General features: G+C 37.0%; 1 protein-coding gene across 3 annotated transcripts in view; it reads left to right on the top strand.

Annotated features, from left to right (window-relative positions):
• Positions 1-15,739, top strand: part of RNF111 (ring finger protein 111) — a 54,424-nt gene extending 38,685 nt beyond the window's left edge. The window contains exons 10-14 of one of the 3 annotated variants that reach the window (XM_009280344.2): positions 764-890; positions 10,064-10,156; positions 11,093-11,188; positions 12,071-12,198; positions 12,768-15,739. In XM_009280344.2, coding sequence (XP_009278619.1) covers positions 764-890; positions 10,064-10,156; positions 11,093-11,188; positions 12,071-12,198; positions 12,768-12,885 — 562 coding nt within the window. In that variant the 3' untranslated portion in view covers positions 12,886-15,739. The remainder of the gene's footprint in view (positions 1-763; positions 891-10,063; positions 10,157-11,092; positions 11,189-12,070; positions 12,199-12,767) is intronic. The other 2 variants (XM_009280345.2, XM_009280346.2) reach the window with 2 other exon arrangements.
• Positions 15,740-18,165: the final 2,426 nt, after the last annotated feature.

Raw genomic sequence — 18,165 nt, 5'->3', positions numbered from 1 at the left:
TGGGACTCAGGACAAAAGACCATAATGTGCTGATCACAGTGTTGATAATGCTGTCTGTGATTTTAAGAAGTGCTGCATGCACCTGTAGTTTAAAATCTGTAGACATTGATATGGCTTTGAAATACTGCTTTGAGTACTCAGTATCTTAAATATATTTCTAGGGGGGGTTATCCATTGCTTTTAAAGTGGAATTGAGTGTTACTGACTCTAGGTAGTTATTTCAAGAATTGATTTTAAAATAGGCAAGTAAAACATTGCTGAAGACTGTTCTATTTGTGCTCTTTGTAAAATAGAGGTTTGGATTTGAGTTACAAGCTAATTTATTTTCTCTCCTCTTTGTCTGAACTTACTTAAAATTGCATCAAGCCCACTCATGAAGGTTACACTTAAGTTCCACAATATTTTTATTATGAAAAAGAGATACTTTTGACCATTAGGGAAGAGGTGCATGCGTGACAGCTGCTTTTCCCACAGCATGAGCTACGGAGAAGACTCCACACTGATAATATTCCTGGGCACAATAAATGTGGAGTTGTCTCTACTGATTTATCATACTAAATCTTCACAGCTGATTTAAAAATAACTTTTAGTTATGGTAGGATTAAGATGATTCTTTAGCAAAGTTTTTAAATAAGTTTAAAAAAATTCTTATGTAAAACTGTTATGGTAGCTGTGCTGTGTTGTATGCTTTCCAAAGCAGTGGAATTGTATCTAGGAGTCAAGATGTACCTTTACTGTAATGCCACTTTCATTCATGTGACAGGGAACTGGGAATTGAAGCTGGTGTGACTGCAGCTACTTACCCTCCAGGGCCTTTGCATCCTCACTTGGCCCACTACCATGCACCTCCTCGACTTCATCATTTGCAAATAGGGGCTCTTCCTCTAATGGTAAGGAGATAGCTTATGAAAAATGATGATCATTGGTGATTGTAATTACTTTGTTTGTCAGGAAAATTATTTTAAGATTTACTGCATTTAATTGGACATGTAACATTGCTGCAAAAGTTAGTGGTTCAACTGAAGAAGAAAATACTTCAGTGTTTCTGTGTGTTGCTCCCAGATGGGGAGCTAGAACAGACTCATGTCTAAGAGAAAACAGTTTAGGACACTAACATTTCTAACTTCAGCTCTTGTAAAATGAAACATACTTGAATTAAATTGTCACTTGCATTGCAATGCATTGACCCTCTGCATCTGATTTTTAAAGTTCAGATTCTTCTTTAATGAGCTTTGGGTTGTTAAAGGTACCAACTTTCCACCCAGTGCATAAGGATTAGCACTGGTGCTTTATTTTTAAGGTGTGTATACAGCGCAGCTAGAATTCCATCTAGAGATTTGGTTGTTTTCAAATAATATTTGGTGTTCATCAGCCTAATTCTGTGTGATAAAGTATATAATTTTGTAGCATGAAGTGTTATAAGCAGCAGGAAGTGTGAGGGTAAACTAGTCCCTTGTTACACATAACTTTTTTAAATCTACAGTAGAAAACCAAGGAAAATCAGCATAACTTTCTGACTTTTACAGAGTATTATTTTTGAAAGAATGTTTGTAGGTTTATTTAAAATAGTCTTAATTTTATTTAATGAAAATTCACAGAGACACAAATTTAGTTTAACGGAGTATGTTTAGTGTTTCTATGTGGTATTCTGTGTGGCTAACCCGTATTATTTAACCCTTTTAAAGCTAGGTAATCTAATCAAAATTGTGGGCTGATCTGTAAGCGAATGCTAAAATTGTAATTAAAAATCAGCCTGCAAGTACTTGTCCATCCGAAATTCCTCTGTTAGTTGCCAAAATTGACATCTAGGCATTGAACTGTAAATTTACAACCAATACTGTAATAGCTGTCTCTTCATAGTCTGGTCTTAACGTTGCTTGTTCCTTGCTATTTAACCAACAAATGTGATAATAATCCTCAAGTACTTCCCTGAGATATCAGGGTTGGTAATTCATTGATGCACAGCTTGCATGCTTACCACAGACTTTCTAGAGCAGTCTGTAAAATTTGGTATTTTAGTGTAGCCAGAAAGATTCTTACTGCATAACCTTATCTCCTGTACATCATCTATTCAGATTAAGATTTTCTGCATTATTCTTCAGTTAGGTGTCTGTTTTTTCAAGTGGATGAAAAATGGCTTGCCTCTCACATTTATTTCATGTGTTATACTGTAACGAATAACACCTGTTGCTTTAGATCCTCAAAGAGGAAGGGCCCTCCTAATAGTTCAGGGAACTGCAATTGCATTAGGATGCAGCAAGTTAAACATATGCCTATTTTATCTCATTTTCTATAAGGGCTAATAAGTCAATTATGGGATTTATTTCTACTATTGCTGTGAAGTTTCTAGAAACTTCAGAGTTCAGCTGATCCTTATATTACAGTGTGATGAGAAACTTTTAACTGTATTTTCACTTTCATAGCGGTATTCCTACAACTAAAATGTTGCTCAAGCAAGTAGTGGGGACCCCGCTGCTTATCTTCTTTTTAGCAATAGAATAGAAGAAAGCTGTGATAGAGAATCTTTAGAAGTATTTCCTGAATGTGTGATAAAATACTTTAGGAAAGTCTTGCCCTTCTGCTCAGTAACTGCTGTTACTAATTGATAAAAGTGTCAGATGAAATAGGGTTCTTTAACTGTACAGAAACTTGTGCATGTGTTTGTGTAGGGATATCTAATCCTCATAACAGTAATTCACGAATCTCTGGATGAAATGGAATTGAAGTTGTTTGTATTTTGAGTTTTTGTACACACTGTACTGACAGCATGTTTTACAGTGTATAGACTGCTGTAAACAGTACTTCTCCAAATGTTTGGGATCTGTTTTGAACCTTGCTGTGATCAGATTGAGTGTTACAACTTTGAAGTTGTGTTCTGAGTCTCTGACGAATTTGAAGTGTAGTCAGATTACATGCACTAGAAGAACCATAAAGGCAGGTTAGAGCACTGCTAGAAGTTATATATACAATGAGTTCAAAGCATTACAAATGCCTTTTGATGATTCTCCCCCTTCTATGGCAATAATGAAAGCCAAAGTTTTCTTCATTTGCATGTATGTGAGAGTACAGCATGCAGCAAAATTGACTTTGAATATAGAGCAAGTAGTCAGCGAAGTTTTTCATCTAACAAACTTAACCGAATATTAAACAAAAGTGCCATTTTAGTTTTTATTAAAGAGCAACAGCTTAATTGCAGCTGTCACCTAGGTTTTTTCATTGTAACTTTAGGAATAGGGGCAGGGGAGGAGAGGCTGAACTGTGATTAGAGTCCCTCTGCTAAGTGGTTAATGTTATGAGGAGTGCTTTCTACTTTCAGTAAGTGCAGAGGATACTAAATAGCAATTTACAAGGCTCATTAGTTGTATTCTTGATGCAAAACTTAACCGAATATTAAACAAAAGTGCCATTTTAGTTTTTATTAAAGAGCAACAGCTTAATTGCAGCTGTCACCTAGGTTTTTTCATTGTAACTTTAGGAATAGGGGCAGGGGAGGAGAGGCTGAACTGTGATTAGAGTCCCTCTGCTAAGTGGTTAATGTTATGAGGAGTGCTTTCTACTTTAGTAAGTGCAAGAGGATACTAAATAGCAATTTACAAGGCTCATTAGTTGTATTCTTGATGCAGATGTTGCCAATTGTTTTTTTTTTGGGGGGGGGGTGGAGGGGGAGTCTTTTAAAGCAACTCATGCAGTAGCTCAACTAAAAAAATTGTGTTGAATCCACTTTCTGAAATAGCATGCTGCTCAATAGGCAGTGTGCATTTTTTCCTGTCTGTTCTGGAGTACTAAAATCCCTTCAAACTACTGCCAGACCATAAAGGGCATAATGGATTATTTGGGCTTTAATGACACTAGTACTCTGATACATGAATTTCAGATTTTAATTGGATGCAGATAAAGATTAGGTTATCTAGTCAGTGCTGGAATGTAGACTGCAGTTTTAATCCTCAGGGAGACAAAATGATAAAGATATGTTGGGGGAGATAATTAGTGTTCAGGAGCTTTGACAGTCCGAATGTGTGTGTGTGTGTGGGGGGAATCTCCTTTTCTATTAGCTTGATTGAAGAAACTTTCACCTGTTTAAATGTTGCTTCAGGAGTAATCCTAGATTAAAAGCAGTTAAAAAGAGCTTCCTTCATATCTATGTAGCCAAGGATTAGGCTGCTTCCCTCCTTGATTTAATACAATTACTTTGTTAGGCATGATCCTGGCATAGAGTAGTTTCTGTTCCCATCACTACTGCTTTAATGCCTTGTATGTGCTTGAGGAAAGATCTTCTGTCAAAGTGATTTTTACTATAGATTCCATTCTGGACAAATATCCATTCTGCGAACTTGAACAACATTTTTAGGAAGAATCAACTGAAGATCAATGCGTGGCATAACTAATGAAACATCAGACAAGTCAGACACAGGAGACAGAGGCTTTCTTCGTTCTTCTCTGATGCCAGTGCTTGTTGTTAGATGCCACTTCAATTTCTGCTTACTCTGAGTGACTTTGGCTGCTCTTTTGGCACTGTTGATGAAAGGCTTTTTGAGTCAGAGTGCCCAGCACCAGTTATCATACCTGGGTGGACAGGATGGGAATTTCCGTAATTTAATAAGCTGAGATGGATGTTAAAAGGAACGTGACTTTTTAATAATGAACTATATACCAGCCATAATTCTGACTAGCCAAACCATACTTACGGCTGTAACGCGTATCCAAGCAGAATTCCTTTTCTTCTGTTGCTTCAGGAAAGAAAAGGCATCCTAGTTTGTAGTGAAATCTGGAAGGGGAAAAGTCCAAAAAGAAATCTCCAGAAGATGTTTCTAAATTTGAAATGGTCCCCTTCTCTATACTGCCGGCTCTCCTGTGTCTCATGTTTTCCAGATGTTATCCATTTACGTGAATGACCAGAATGCTATGCTTAGCTGTAAAATCGGTTACTTCTTGTAATTGCAAAGATGAGAATATTTCTAACAATTTTTCAGGCTTCAAAAAATAAGAAAGGACTAAAAAAACGGAGAATAATGTGTTATTTGCTATAAAGTTTCAAAAGTCTGCAGACATTCACTTAGAAATTGTAATTGAGTTCAGCTTTGAAACAGGAACTTGCTCTGAATATGAGTGTGTTACTAGGACACTTAAAATCAGTGCTTTATGTTTTAAATCTGCTCTGTTAAAGAAAGGGTTATTTTTATGAATTGGATTTGTTCCTTTTTGTCATTTAATGGGGGGTGGGATGGAAGGTTAAAACTATAAGGTCTTTTTTCTCCTTCCTTTCATCTTCTCCTTTTCATAATTAAAGAAGAAAAACAAAATCTCTTCAGCTCTAAACTGATAACTAAATTTTAAATGGAATATAGACGTGAAGTGAGCAGTGTTCCCTTTGTGCCTTTTAACTTGGTATACTTTTACTCTTGTTTGGGTGAATAACTAACTACAACTGGTCTGGGATTTTGGCATTTTGTCTATTTAAAACTTAAGCAACAAACCTGCCACTGATAGAGTATTCTATTCAGCTTGTTGTTTTTAAAACACGCAAAGCTGTCATAGATACAATTTTCAGATCATATTATGCATAGTAGTGGGATTTGGTGGTGGGTGGTTTTTTGCTGTTGTGTTTTTGTTGGTTTTAGTTTCTGTTTTATAAAATATATCTTAAATAATGGAGGCTATCTACATGACTCAAATTGTTTCAGCTACCTGTTAATCAAAGAAGTTCCTGGGATATGCTGTTCCAGTCTTTTGACTCCAGCTTCTTCTGCCTTTTTGAATAGTGTCTTGTTGATTGTGAATTGGGGGGGGGGGGAATTATCTGGACTTTACAGTTTGCTAGCTATGGTGTGATAAATCTCTATAGGGTTGATGCAAGCCTTGAGAAAACTCCTGAATTTATTTGTGAACCTAGACTGCAGCTTGCCAGTCAGAGGGAGATTTCTGGATCATAATTTAAACAACAGCAACAAAAAAGTTACTTAGGGGTAACTTAACCTCTCTCAGGTGTTATACATCCAGCTTTCATATGCTGTCCCCCTTTTTCTTCTATTTCAGAGCCTTACTGTTTTTTGCTTTAACTGTTGAATGACTCGGAGTGGTTGAGGTCATCTTTACACCTAGTTGTAAAAATTGGGAGGGATTTGGAGGTATAGGCCAGTAGGTCCCAGTACATTATGGTAGATGTGTGCAGGTCAGAATAATATCACTCAGAGTGTAGTCATACAAGTATCACAGCTCTAAGAGATGCAACTGTTCCATACAAAAAAAAGCTAACAAACTGCCTGTAACATATCTGAACACTTAGCTTAAGGCTGTAACTTAATGTAGCTATAGTAGTTCAAGGTGAACTTTAGGTTTGCAATAGCCTTGATTAGCTGCATCAAATTTAACTGCATTTTTCAAATAAGAAAATGGACTTTTGTAATGCAGCTGCTACTTTTTTCTTAATATAAACATGAATTACTGTTCTACAGCTTTTTGTAGAACATAGGCTATTGAATAGCACTCCTTTTATCTTCCCCTCAGACACAGATACATTTAGGTTTTAGTTACGCAGCACGCATAACTTGTTCCTTTGCACAGTGTCTCTCTATAAAAACTGCAACTTTTCCTTGTTTGAATTTGGCTTATTAAGATATTAATTGATCAGCTTTACTACTTTTTGAGTATTGTTGTGGTCTTAAGCAGTTAACTGGATAAGGTTATTGTTGGGATTTGTTTTAATATGTATGAAGATCATACTTAATGTGAACCATTGAATAAAAGGTTGGGATGGACAAGATAAGTAGTACCATACAATGGAAGAATATCTTCACTGACTATGGCAACTGAAAGGTAGAAAGATCCTGGAAAGATGGAAGGTGTTTAAAGGAAGGTAGCAAGGAAGAAAATCTTCCCTGCAGGCTAGCTGTTTCGAACTGTTTCAGAATGTTTGTGTTGTAAATGGTTCAGACTTGGCCTTGAATTTTTTAGTTGCTGCAAATTTTTGTGGTAGTGGGAAGTGTCAATAGAAAATGCAAAACCAGAAGCAGATGATAGTTGTTCTACAGAAAACAAACAGTTCTTGGCAAACTGTTACTGGAATTTGCAGGTCCAGAGTCTATTGCTTTAAAGTATATATTATAATTTGACTGTATCCAAAATAATATATACAAGCACTTACTGCAGACTAGCATTACCTTTAACTCTTTAGTTACTTCATTAGCTTTAAGTTTTTCCTTTTTTTTTACGTTCAATATGAAAACTTACTGAAAACACACTTCCATTTGTGTGTGAAGCTGTTTCAAGAGAGCTGAAATCTTCTCCTTGCATTTGAAGCATGATGGTAACTGTCAAAGGGATTTAGTTAGTTGGGCATTATTGATAGTTCTCTCTTGCCCATCTTTCCTCCAGCTTGTAGTCACAAATATAATTAGTTAAAATCTTGCTATGTTAGCAGACTGCTTATTCTGCAGGCATAAAAGAGCTGTTTTTTCTTACAGAGGTGGCTTTTCAAAATATAGCGTTTTACTTGGCCAGAAATCTAAGCTGTGCTCTCGCAATATTTTATAAAAGAGCCTGTACATAATGTATGTTCAGATAATTTTGCAGAGATGCTATGCCGTTCCCCATCAGGATAATATGAAGGCCCATTTATTAGCATGAAAATGTATTGTCCCACCCAATATTTCTGTTGTCTAAGTTCAGTAGTTTGTTGTGGTATGTACTCTGAGAAATTCTTGGTTGGTTTTGTAGTGTTAAATTTATAGGTTTCTTAAATAGATAGTCTCCAGTAGCAGAATTTGTTCCAAATGGGAGACCTGTCTGAGTGCATGTCACTGCAGTTGGTAAACTCTGACCTTTGAGGCAATTGGAACTGTAACTCTTGCATTACAGCAACACACTGTGACTTTACAGCTCCTATGACGACGCAGTATCTGCACTATCAGATGCATTGCTTTCCAACAGAGTGTTTTCAAATCCTGGTGAATCAAAAAAACAAGCAGTGAAAGTCACTCCTGAGACTTGGGTTAGGTTTTGTCAGGAGTCTCCTTTCCTCTGAGTGGAGGCGATCGATTCACAATGTAATAACAGGCAATGGAAACTTCCAAATGATGCCAAACAGATCTATGCCTAGTAAAAACCTGGGACAACAAATAGGGTTGTAGCGTAGATGAGTGACCTAGTTCTTTAAATGCGTTTTCTGTAATTGGAAGACGAAGTAGAATTACATGCTTAAATGCAGAATGGATCATAAATCACCAATTATCTGAGATAGATTTCTTACAATGTAGTTTTTACAAATTACCATATTTTTAATGCACTCTCCCAAATTCCTGTTACAGCCACAGTTTATAATTGTCAAACAGTAAGACCTGTGACACCAACAGATGTTACTTACATGAAATGTTTAGGTATGCAGATGAATATACATATTTTGTGATATAAAATTCTATGTTTGCAATCATATTGAATTCATGTATTAGTGTATAATCTCTGTAAATACATTCTGCATATTGCATAACAACTTAGATCTTTAAATTGGTACACTGTTGGAGTTTGCAGCAGTCATCCTGTCTTGCTTGTTTCCCATCTCCAGCTCTGATTAGGACCAGACCAACAGATATTTAGGCTGCTTGCGAGAGAGGCACCCCCTGTATTAGGATTCTGGAAACATTCTGAAAGTTAAATCTTTAGTTTCTACTTACTGTGGTTTGTAAAAAATCTAATACTGTGGCTGTATTTGTGCCTTATATTGGCACTACATGGTCATCATTTAACAAGCACCATGTAAACTGCTTTAAAATAATCAGATTCTGTTTTTCTTTCTGAAAAAAATTATTTAGGGCAGAGAAATCTTTTCTATCCCTGTCAGCTTTTAGTTACCAGGCTGGATTTGAAAAATACAGAAAGGTAGCTTATTGGTCTGTTACGTGAGTAACTTTTTCTAGGCCTATGCTTTCTCACAATGCATTAATTCAGTTTTACACCTTTATATATGTTAAGCTTAGAAGTGTCTGCTGGAAATAAGAAAAGCCACACATGAATACCTGAGTTCATGAATAATATCTGGGATGTCTGACTTGTTGACAGCCTCATGAGATGAATTTTGAGCTGTCATATACAGCAGCAGAGATGTTACCAGCTGATAGCACAGAAAGGAAGATAGTCCTCAAGTACTTAACATTATTTCCAAATGAACTGCTGCTTACAGTTGTCATGTCAGTGCACTCTACATGATTAAGTAAACTGAATCTGCTGATCATTTGTTGTTTTTTTTTCACCTGTTCATTAAAAATTGCTGCTGGTGTGTTTCTGACAAAAAGTCAATACCATTATTCACTCATCTTGTGGGGGTAAAAATGGAACGCAGAAGCCCTGCTGTGAAGCTGGTCCTTAGTCTATTAACTACCTCTCTGCTTTCCTGTATGAAAAGCACTGGTACTTGAATTGCCTGTAGGGTATGTCACTGGACACTGGTATTTTGTTCACTGCTTGTATCTCTTAATATGCAAGGAAGTCAGCAGATGCTTGAATATAGAGTGTATGTAGAGTGGCCTGTGACTTTAGATGTGTTTTGGGTGTTACTTTTTTTATCTGCCTCTAAATTTGAAGTGTGTCTGAAGATGTTCAGTTGTTTTGGGTAAGATAAGGATATTGGCTGTTTTTTCCAGACTGAGTATTAGCCTTGTTTCTTCTGTGGTACCAAAAACTTACATTTAAGAATCTATAGCAAGTCCTTTTCGTAACTTCATGCATAGCTTTTAGGTGTTTTGTTTACAAAAATAGGTAGATATTTATGGCGGTTTATACAAAGTAGGTTGAGATTTTGAGACTTGGGAAGTGAGACCAAGCAATACGTAATGCAGATGTGGAGAGATTATAATAGAGGATCTAGTCTCACTTCTGTTTTGCTTCTGGTTATGTTTAGAGAGCTCAGAGTGGTGTTGTGTTATGCCGTCAGTTGGAATTGTATGCTCAAGCGGAGGAGTATAAATAATAAGTGATTCAATAAAAGCAAAAGGATCTTAAATTTTACAAAGTGAACAGTAAAATACTGAAACTGTTCTGAATAGGTTTAACTTAACGTCTGCTGTTTGAATAGGTACCAGACATGGCGGGCTACCCTCACATCCGTTACATTTCATCGGGATTGGATGGAACATCATTCAGAGGCCCTTTCAGGGGCAATTTTGAGGTTTGTAATAGAATAAAACTAGATATATGTCAAAATGTGTCATGAGGGAATATGGGGAGGGTATATGGTAGAGTTAGTTCTATATATAGATGTAAAAGAATCATAAAGAAAATACCCTTTATTTATAGAATGACCTCACTATCGTGAACTGGGATAAACGCATATTGAAAAGTCAGTCAATAAAAGGTGCCCTGGACAGTGTAGGCTTAGGTGGTTATTAACTGACAGTACATCTTGCTCTGCCTACCACCCCAGTCAGTAGGATGTAGTATTCACATGATATGTTGGTAAAAGGTAGTGGTGTCTCTGAATAACTGTGCCAGGATCCTCCTAGTGAGGGTGAAACTTGGCAACTTTAACAGTGCTGTCCTGTTTGTTATGTAGTGCAGGAGTTGAAACTGAGGGAAGGAAAAAAAAAAAAAGGAGAAAATAAAAGGTATCAGATGCAGAGAGTTAATGACCTAGTCCACTGAAAACATCTTCAGTGACATCTCATGGTTCTAATAAACTCATTGCTGGAGAAGAATAAATCAGTCATTGTATTTCAACTTAAGCAACTTTTTTTTTTTTCCTAAGCCTTAATGACTGTTAGAAAGCAAATACATAGTGCATTTTAATTGCATTTTCCTCATTTGACTCACAAGTATGTGTGAACATACTGATAGCCATTCCTAGCTGACAAACAATTTCTAATTGTTTTAGTAGTAAAATTAGTGTTTCCCTATAACTTAAAATACCAGGCAGTATTGTGTGGGTTCTTCTACAGAAACCCATCACTTTTCCCAAACAACATATTCTTTTTTGCTTTGTTTGTATTTGAATAAGTTGGGAATTGAGAGTTTGTCATTCTGCAAATGGGTTAGAATAAAATTAATATTTACTCAAAGTAGTTGAAATAACAGTTCTTACACTGTTTATTCCTTGATAATTTTTTAGGAGCTGATTCACTTGGAGGAACGATTAGGCAATGTTAATCGTGGAGCAACACAGGGAACTATAGAAAGATGCACATATCCACATAAATACAAAAAGGTAAGGATTTCTCAAATTGTGGTCGTCTGTATTATTTCTTTGAAAATGTAGTAACGTTTTGGTTTAGCTTAAATCTGCAGAAATGTCAGCTTCAAATAGTGCATGTTTTCTGTATCTTGCAATTTCAAGGACTGTAAGCAAAGCTTGCAATGCCAATTCTTTCACAAAGAAAATAAAAAATTTGGTCCCTAGATAAAGAGCCACTGTAATGTGATAAACAGAAGTGGTTTGATATGATTTAATAACTTGTCCAGCAGTTATGAATAGCCTTGTGAGCAATGAAATAACTATTGGTAATAGCTAAATTGTCAACAGACTTCAGTGGTAACTCATCGAAGTAAGACTTTATTTTTGCAATAAATTCTTCATGATGCTTACCTGCTTGGTATGTATAATTTTAACCTTTACTCTGATCACATTAGGAAGACTGGGACACTAGGAAGTTTTGAATCTGGTACAGAATTTTGGCAACTTAAGTTGTCTCTCAGTGGAGTTTATTATACTGTAATATGGAATCCCATCCACACTTACATAGTGTTCACGCTTGATAAATAGTGACTTAACATACTAGGTTTGAAAGGATTTTTTTTTTTCATCTTCATTAATGAAATGAAGATATTTATACATAGACAGCAAGTAAAAGGACTGGTTGCAACAATAGGAAATTAATATATACACAGTCCAGTAGACTTTTGTAATTAACAATAGTTAAATAAATCTGAAATGTCCTGTGATTTTTGCTCCAACTGCTAGTTCTTGATTCATTTTGGTTCAGATACATCTGAATAAATATTACGAAATGTTTTCAAAGAAGTATGTGTTGAATATGTATTAAAAACAGATTTTACTCAGTTTGTCAATAATGTCATCTCTACTAATAAGGTAACAACTGATTGGTTCTCACAGAGGAAACTGCACTGCAAACAAGATGGGGAGGAAGGAACAGAAGAAGACACAGAGGAAAAGTGTACCATCTGTTTGTCTATATTGGAGGAAGGTGAAGATGTCAGGTAAATAGTACCACTGAATATGAGAATATGTTAATGTTCTGGCTCTGAGACCATAATTGAATATGGCCCTCTACTCTTTGCAATACTCCCTAGATTAACAGTTACACTTAAAAACTATCTGTCATTGAACCAATAAATAAAACAAGCTGAAATTCAAAACGCACATTGTTCAGTCTGTATTGTCTCTGGGTAGAATGTAGGTTATTTTCTTATGGTCTTCTATAAGTTGACTGTCTGTCTTACAACATGAGCCCAAGCTGATACCCTGAATTAATCGGGACTGTCGATTTTAGTTTTTCTGGAGTAATGCTACTTAGCTATAACAGGTTTAAATCAGTGTAATACAGCAGAAGCTAGCTGATGCTTGACTTCATTGCCCATAGCCATTTATTCTTGGAACTAGGCAAAATGCAGGTTCAACTGGAAAGGCTAGTGAAACTTGCGGAAAAACATGCATGTGCAAAAAGAATAGACACCTCAATAGCAAAACCCACATTACCGTTTTTCCAGTGGGTATGTTGATATGGAAATGCTTTATTAACACTAAGATTTTTCTGTTCTGATGACAGGCGCCTTCCATGTATGCACCTTTTCCACCAAGTATGTGTAGATCAGTGGTTGATTACTAACAAGAAGTGCCCCATTTGCAGAGTGGACATTGAGGCTCAACTGCCTAGTGAAAGTTGACACCGCTTTCCAGAACTCTTGTCCTCCCTCTCGCTCCCTCTCATCCTTCCTGGTACTGCAGTCAACCAAAGATGGCATGACTTACCTGCGCAGATTTGGAAGCATTGAACCTGGAGTGCTGGCTCTGCTATATGGTACAACTAATGCTAGACCTACAGTTTATGTAGAAGACAGTTGAGTTTCAGTGTATTTATAAAACTTTTTTTTAGGTTTTACATTTTTTTTCTTTTAATTCATTACTGTATTTTTGCATGGTTCCTTGTATTGCATTTGTTTGCACATATTATGGGCTTTGTGACCCCAAACTTGCAGGCAAGATTAGCTGCTTTAGTAAGTAGAGTTGTGTGGTCTCTTTTTTTTTTGTTTGTTTGTTTTACATAGTATCGAGCTTTGAAAGTATGATTTCACTTATTACTAACCTCGGATTCCTTAATTTAATCAATCATATATTTTAGTTTAAATGTATAAAGATCATCTAGAAAAGGATAATATTATGTATTGAGACATTCCTTAATTAGGAAAAAATGGCTGCTGTATATTTACAATATCAATTCTGAGTCAAATAACATCCTTAATACTGGGAACAGAATATGAACTATATTCAGTTTGACTGATACATATAGCATACTCATCACCAGAGTTTTTGTCTGATCAGATTTTTGTGTTCGTTTTTAAAATTTCAGCACAATGCAGATATATTTGAATGTCAATATTAAACATTTAGACTGCTGTTCAGATTGTATTTATCATTTTCTTCCTATGTCTAGAAATTTGAATCCCTAACTTAAATATTTGCTGCTGTGAAACAGCTGTAGTGAACACTAAATGTTGATTTCAGTTAGCTGGATTGTAGATACTTGCAGATTGAAAGAATTATTAGGGAAATGGAAAAAGAGCTTAGAATTTGTTTGGTCTTCTGCTAACTTAAGTTGAAGTATCTGCGCACATTGAGGGGGTTTTTTGGTTTGTTGGGGGGTTTTTTGGTTTAGTTTTTTTTTAAATATGAAACCATTCAATAAGGACTTAGAGCTGTAGGGGTTTTGGTTTTTTTTGGTGGGTGGTTGTTTGGGTTTTTTTTGGCAGATATACACGCATTCATAGAACTTCTAAAGATTCCAGGCTTGTCTTGGGATTTTTATTAGTTTTAAAGTTAATAAAGTTAGCTAAATCCACTTGTCTCTTGTTTTATTTTTCATTAGTAAATTGAAAGCCTGTAAATTTCTGTAGAAATTGAGACACAAATTATGTGGTTACCTAGTTTTTGCCTTGATCATAGATTCCCTCTTTATAAATTACCAACAGTCCATCACTGATTGAAATATTTTCTATAGTTAAGATTTGCTGCATAATATAGTATATAGAATTAAGTTATAATGTACTAACATTTCGCCTTTGGAGGAGGTTTTAATCCACATCAGGATTCAAGTTGCTCATCAACATTCTTTCACATATAATAGATTATAGTTTATTTAAATGTGCTCAACATTGCAAAATGCAAATGTGCAAAAACATTGCGACAGTATTACTGTCATTTTGGAAAAGGTGTTCCTCGGGGATCATATATGAACATGTCAATAAGCTTGCATTAAGCCACCTGCTTTGTAAGTGGATTGAATAATAAATACCTTCAGTTTCTCTTGTCTTTGTCTTTCATAATCAGATTAAGTGTAAAATGGTTTACAGTAAACCTAGAAGATGAACTGTTATGTTTACACTAAAAAAAGTGATCCATTTATAAATATTACCTTATCTAATTTGATGCCTGTTTTTGTCTGGTTAAAGCTGCTTCCCTTTTATATTTTTTTTTTTTAATCTGTTAGGAGTAGCATTTGCCAGTGCAGTGTCTATTGCTGGCAACAAATGTTAACACCTCTGGCACTGAGGCTGTAAGTGGAGAGAAATGTTATTCCAGCATGTGTGATAAATGGACATTTTCAAGCTTAACTGCATTGCTAAAACTGAACTTTAAAACCACTTTGTGCTTGTACGATGGGGGATATGGGAGAGAGGCAACACATGATTTGACTGCTTCAAAACCTGACATGGTTTTATGCTAAAGCTTCTTGAACATTACGGCTGTAGGAAACTGAAAGTGAGTATGAAGTTGAAGCTGCATTGGTAAAAATCAATAGAAGTAACTGGAAGGACTGAACCAGACGCTTTCTGTTCTTCAGTGATTGTTGACAAGGAAGGAAGTTAGTTGACCACTGATGCTTGAAGTCTGATGATACTCACTTTTACAAGTTTCCAAGGTACTTGAGAGACATGGGACAAAAAAAACAGGGCCTCTGAAATAATTGAGACCCTGGGTATGTGATAGAATCTATTTTGGCTTCCTTACAGGACAAAGAAGCACAGGTTTGGGGGATTTTTTTTTTTTTTTTTTTTAAAGGAAATCTTTTATGCGCCTGATTTCGGTGCCTGGTACTTAGAGGTATTTTAGTGGTCCATGAATTGACTTGTTTTATAACTGCTACTGATACTGTCTTGCTTTTAAATGTATGCATAACATTGTAATGTGATGTTGAACACTTAGGTATTTGCCAGGAATCACAGTGTTCTGATCTTACATGCTATTGCAGGGGCTAATAAAGCTGCAGCCTACTTCTGTTCCAGAAAGTTGTGACTTAACCATAATGTAAGGGAAAGAAAAAGAATAGGCTTTTGATTTTGAAAATTTCCACCACTTACTGTGCTTTATATGCTTAGATGCATTGCCTTAAGTTTTCTGCGGCATCTTTGACTTTGAAGATAAGATTCTCAACAGTATGCATCAAATTACTTTTCATATAAAATTCCATTGTCAAAAGAAATCCTTTTGTATGCAATAAATAAAACGTTAGACTGGTATCATTCAAAATCTGTTTCTTATGCAAGTTTTTTTTTTTTCCTTTTGCCTTGTTTTGCCTTTGTTAAGTCTTGAGCTGTAAAAATTCTTCTGCATACATGTGTTCTTATAGGTACTGCCTAAGAAAAAATTCTCTCGGTGAAGGATCAACATTTAGCCACAGTTAAATATGTTGATAAACAGAACCATCTGGAACTTAGGAATTCAGGAAAATGCCCTTATGAAGGATATCAAAATACTAACTTGTGCGTATGTGAGTAAACATACAATGCCAGTTTTGGCAGGTTGCAGAACAGTGGTAATGTCAGTTTGGGCAACTGCTGTAGAGTTGAAGTTCCTGAATCTCGGGACGAGTTATTAAACTGGCTGATACTAGCTTGTTAATAGCTGCCTGACATGCCTTCCTGAAGTCGTATGTGAAGTTTAAAATAAAAGCTGTAACATGCAGCTGTTCGGACTAGTTTCCCACAGCGCAGGGTACCGAGCTGCTCTTTTGGATGAGGTATGCCACCTCCGCAGGTACGCTGTAGTGTTTACGTCAGCGTTGCTGAGGTTTGGTTCCCCAAGTACGGACGCTCCTGAAGGCGGCTGCGCCGGGCTAATAAAGCTGCAGCCTACTTCTGTTCCAGAAAGTTGTGACTTAACCATAATGTAAGGGAAAGAAAAAGAATAGGCTTTTGATTTTGAAAATTTCCACCACTTACTGTGCTTTATATGCTTAGATGCATTGCCTTAAGTTTTCTGCGGCATCTTTGACTTTGAAGATAAGATTCTCAACAGTATGCATCAAATTACTTTTCATATAAAATTCCATTGTCAAAAGAAATCCTTTTGTATGCAATAAATAAAACGTTAGACTGGTATCATTCAAAATCTGTTTCTTATGCAAGTTTTTTTTTTTTCCTTTTGCCTTGTTTTGCCTTTGTTAAGTCTTGAGCTGTAAAAATTCTTCTGCATACATGTGTTCTTATAGGTACTGCCTAAGAAAAAATTCTCTCGGTGAAGGATCAACATTTAGCCACAGTTAAATATGTTGATAAACAGAACCATCTGGAACTTAGGAATTCAGGAAAATGCCCTTATGAAGGATATCAAAATACTAACTTGTGCGTATGTGAGTAAACATACAATGCCAGTTTTGGCAGGTTGCAGAACAGTGGTAATGTCAGTTTGGGCAACTGCTGTAGAGTTGAAGTTCCTGAATCTCGGGACGAGTTATTAAACTGGCTGATACTAGCTTGTTAATAGCTGCCTGACATGCCTTCCTGAAGTCGTATGTGAAGTTTAAAATAAAAGCTGTAACATGCAGCTGTTCGGACTAGTTTCCCACAGCGCAGGGTACCGAGCTGCTCTTTTGGATGAGGTATGCCACCCCGCAGGTACTCAAATTACTTTTCATATAAAATTCCATTGTCAAAAGAAATCCTTTTGTATGCAATAAATAAAACGTTAGACTGGTATCATTCAAAATCTGTTTCTTATGCAAGTTTTTTTTTTTTCCTTTTGCCTTGTTTTGCCTTTGTTAAGTCTTGAGCTGTAAAAATTCTTCTGCATACATGTGTTCTTATAGGTACTGCCTAAGAAAAAATTCTCTCGGTGAAGGATCAACATTTAGCCACAGTTAAATATGTTGATAAACAGAACCATCTGGAACTTAGGAATTCAGGAAAATGCCCTTATGAAGGATATCAAAATACTAACTTGTGCGTATGTGAGTAAACATACAATGCCAGTTTTGGCAGGTTGCAGAACAGTGGTAATGTCAGTTTGGGCAACTGCTGTAGAGTTGAAGTTCCTGAATCTCGGGACGAGTTATTAAACTGGCTGATACTAGCTTGTTAATAGCTGCCTGACATGCCTTCCTGAAGTCGTATGTGAAGTTTAAAATAAAAGCTGTAACATGCAGCTGTTCGGACTAGTTTCCCACAGCGCAGGGTACCGAGCTGCTCTTTTGGATGAGGTATGCCACCTCCGCAGGTACGCTGTAGTGTTTACGTCAGCGTTGCTGAGGTTTGGTTCCCCAAGTACGGACGCTCCTGAAGGCGGCTGCGCCTCCAGCCAGCTGCCATCAGTAACCGCCACGAGAAGCGCAGGCGCCAGCGGTGCCCGGGCCAGGGGCCTCGCCTGCCTCTCCGCAGCTGCGAGTGCCGCGGCAGCCGCAGCCCGGCTTTTAACTGCCCGGGTCTCGCCATCACGTGCTCCTCGCGGCAGGCGGCGCGGCTGCACGTGCTCTTCCGGGTAAAACCTCCCGCTTTGTGACCCGGGGCCGCCGCCCCGCCCCCTCCACCTCTGCCCTCGAGCGCGTGCACCGCCCCCCGCACGGGGCCTGGCGTGCCGGACGCCGTTCAAGCCGTTTCCTGTTTGGGAGGGGCCTGAGAGGGTGGACCAATCGAGCACGTGCATCGTACGAGCTGCCCAAATAGGAGCGCGGG

The sequence above is a fragment of the Aptenodytes forsteri genome, unplaced genomic scaffold, assembly GCF_000699145.1.
Source record: "Aptenodytes forsteri isolate BGI_AS27 unplaced genomic scaffold, ASM69914v1 Scaffold83, whole genome shotgun sequence".
In the NCBI taxonomy this organism is placed as follows: Eukaryota; Metazoa; Chordata; class Aves; order Sphenisciformes; family Spheniscidae; genus Aptenodytes; species Aptenodytes forsteri.
The sequence above is the reverse complement of the archived record's forward strand: the minus strand, read 5'-3'. Positions and strand labels throughout refer to the sequence as shown.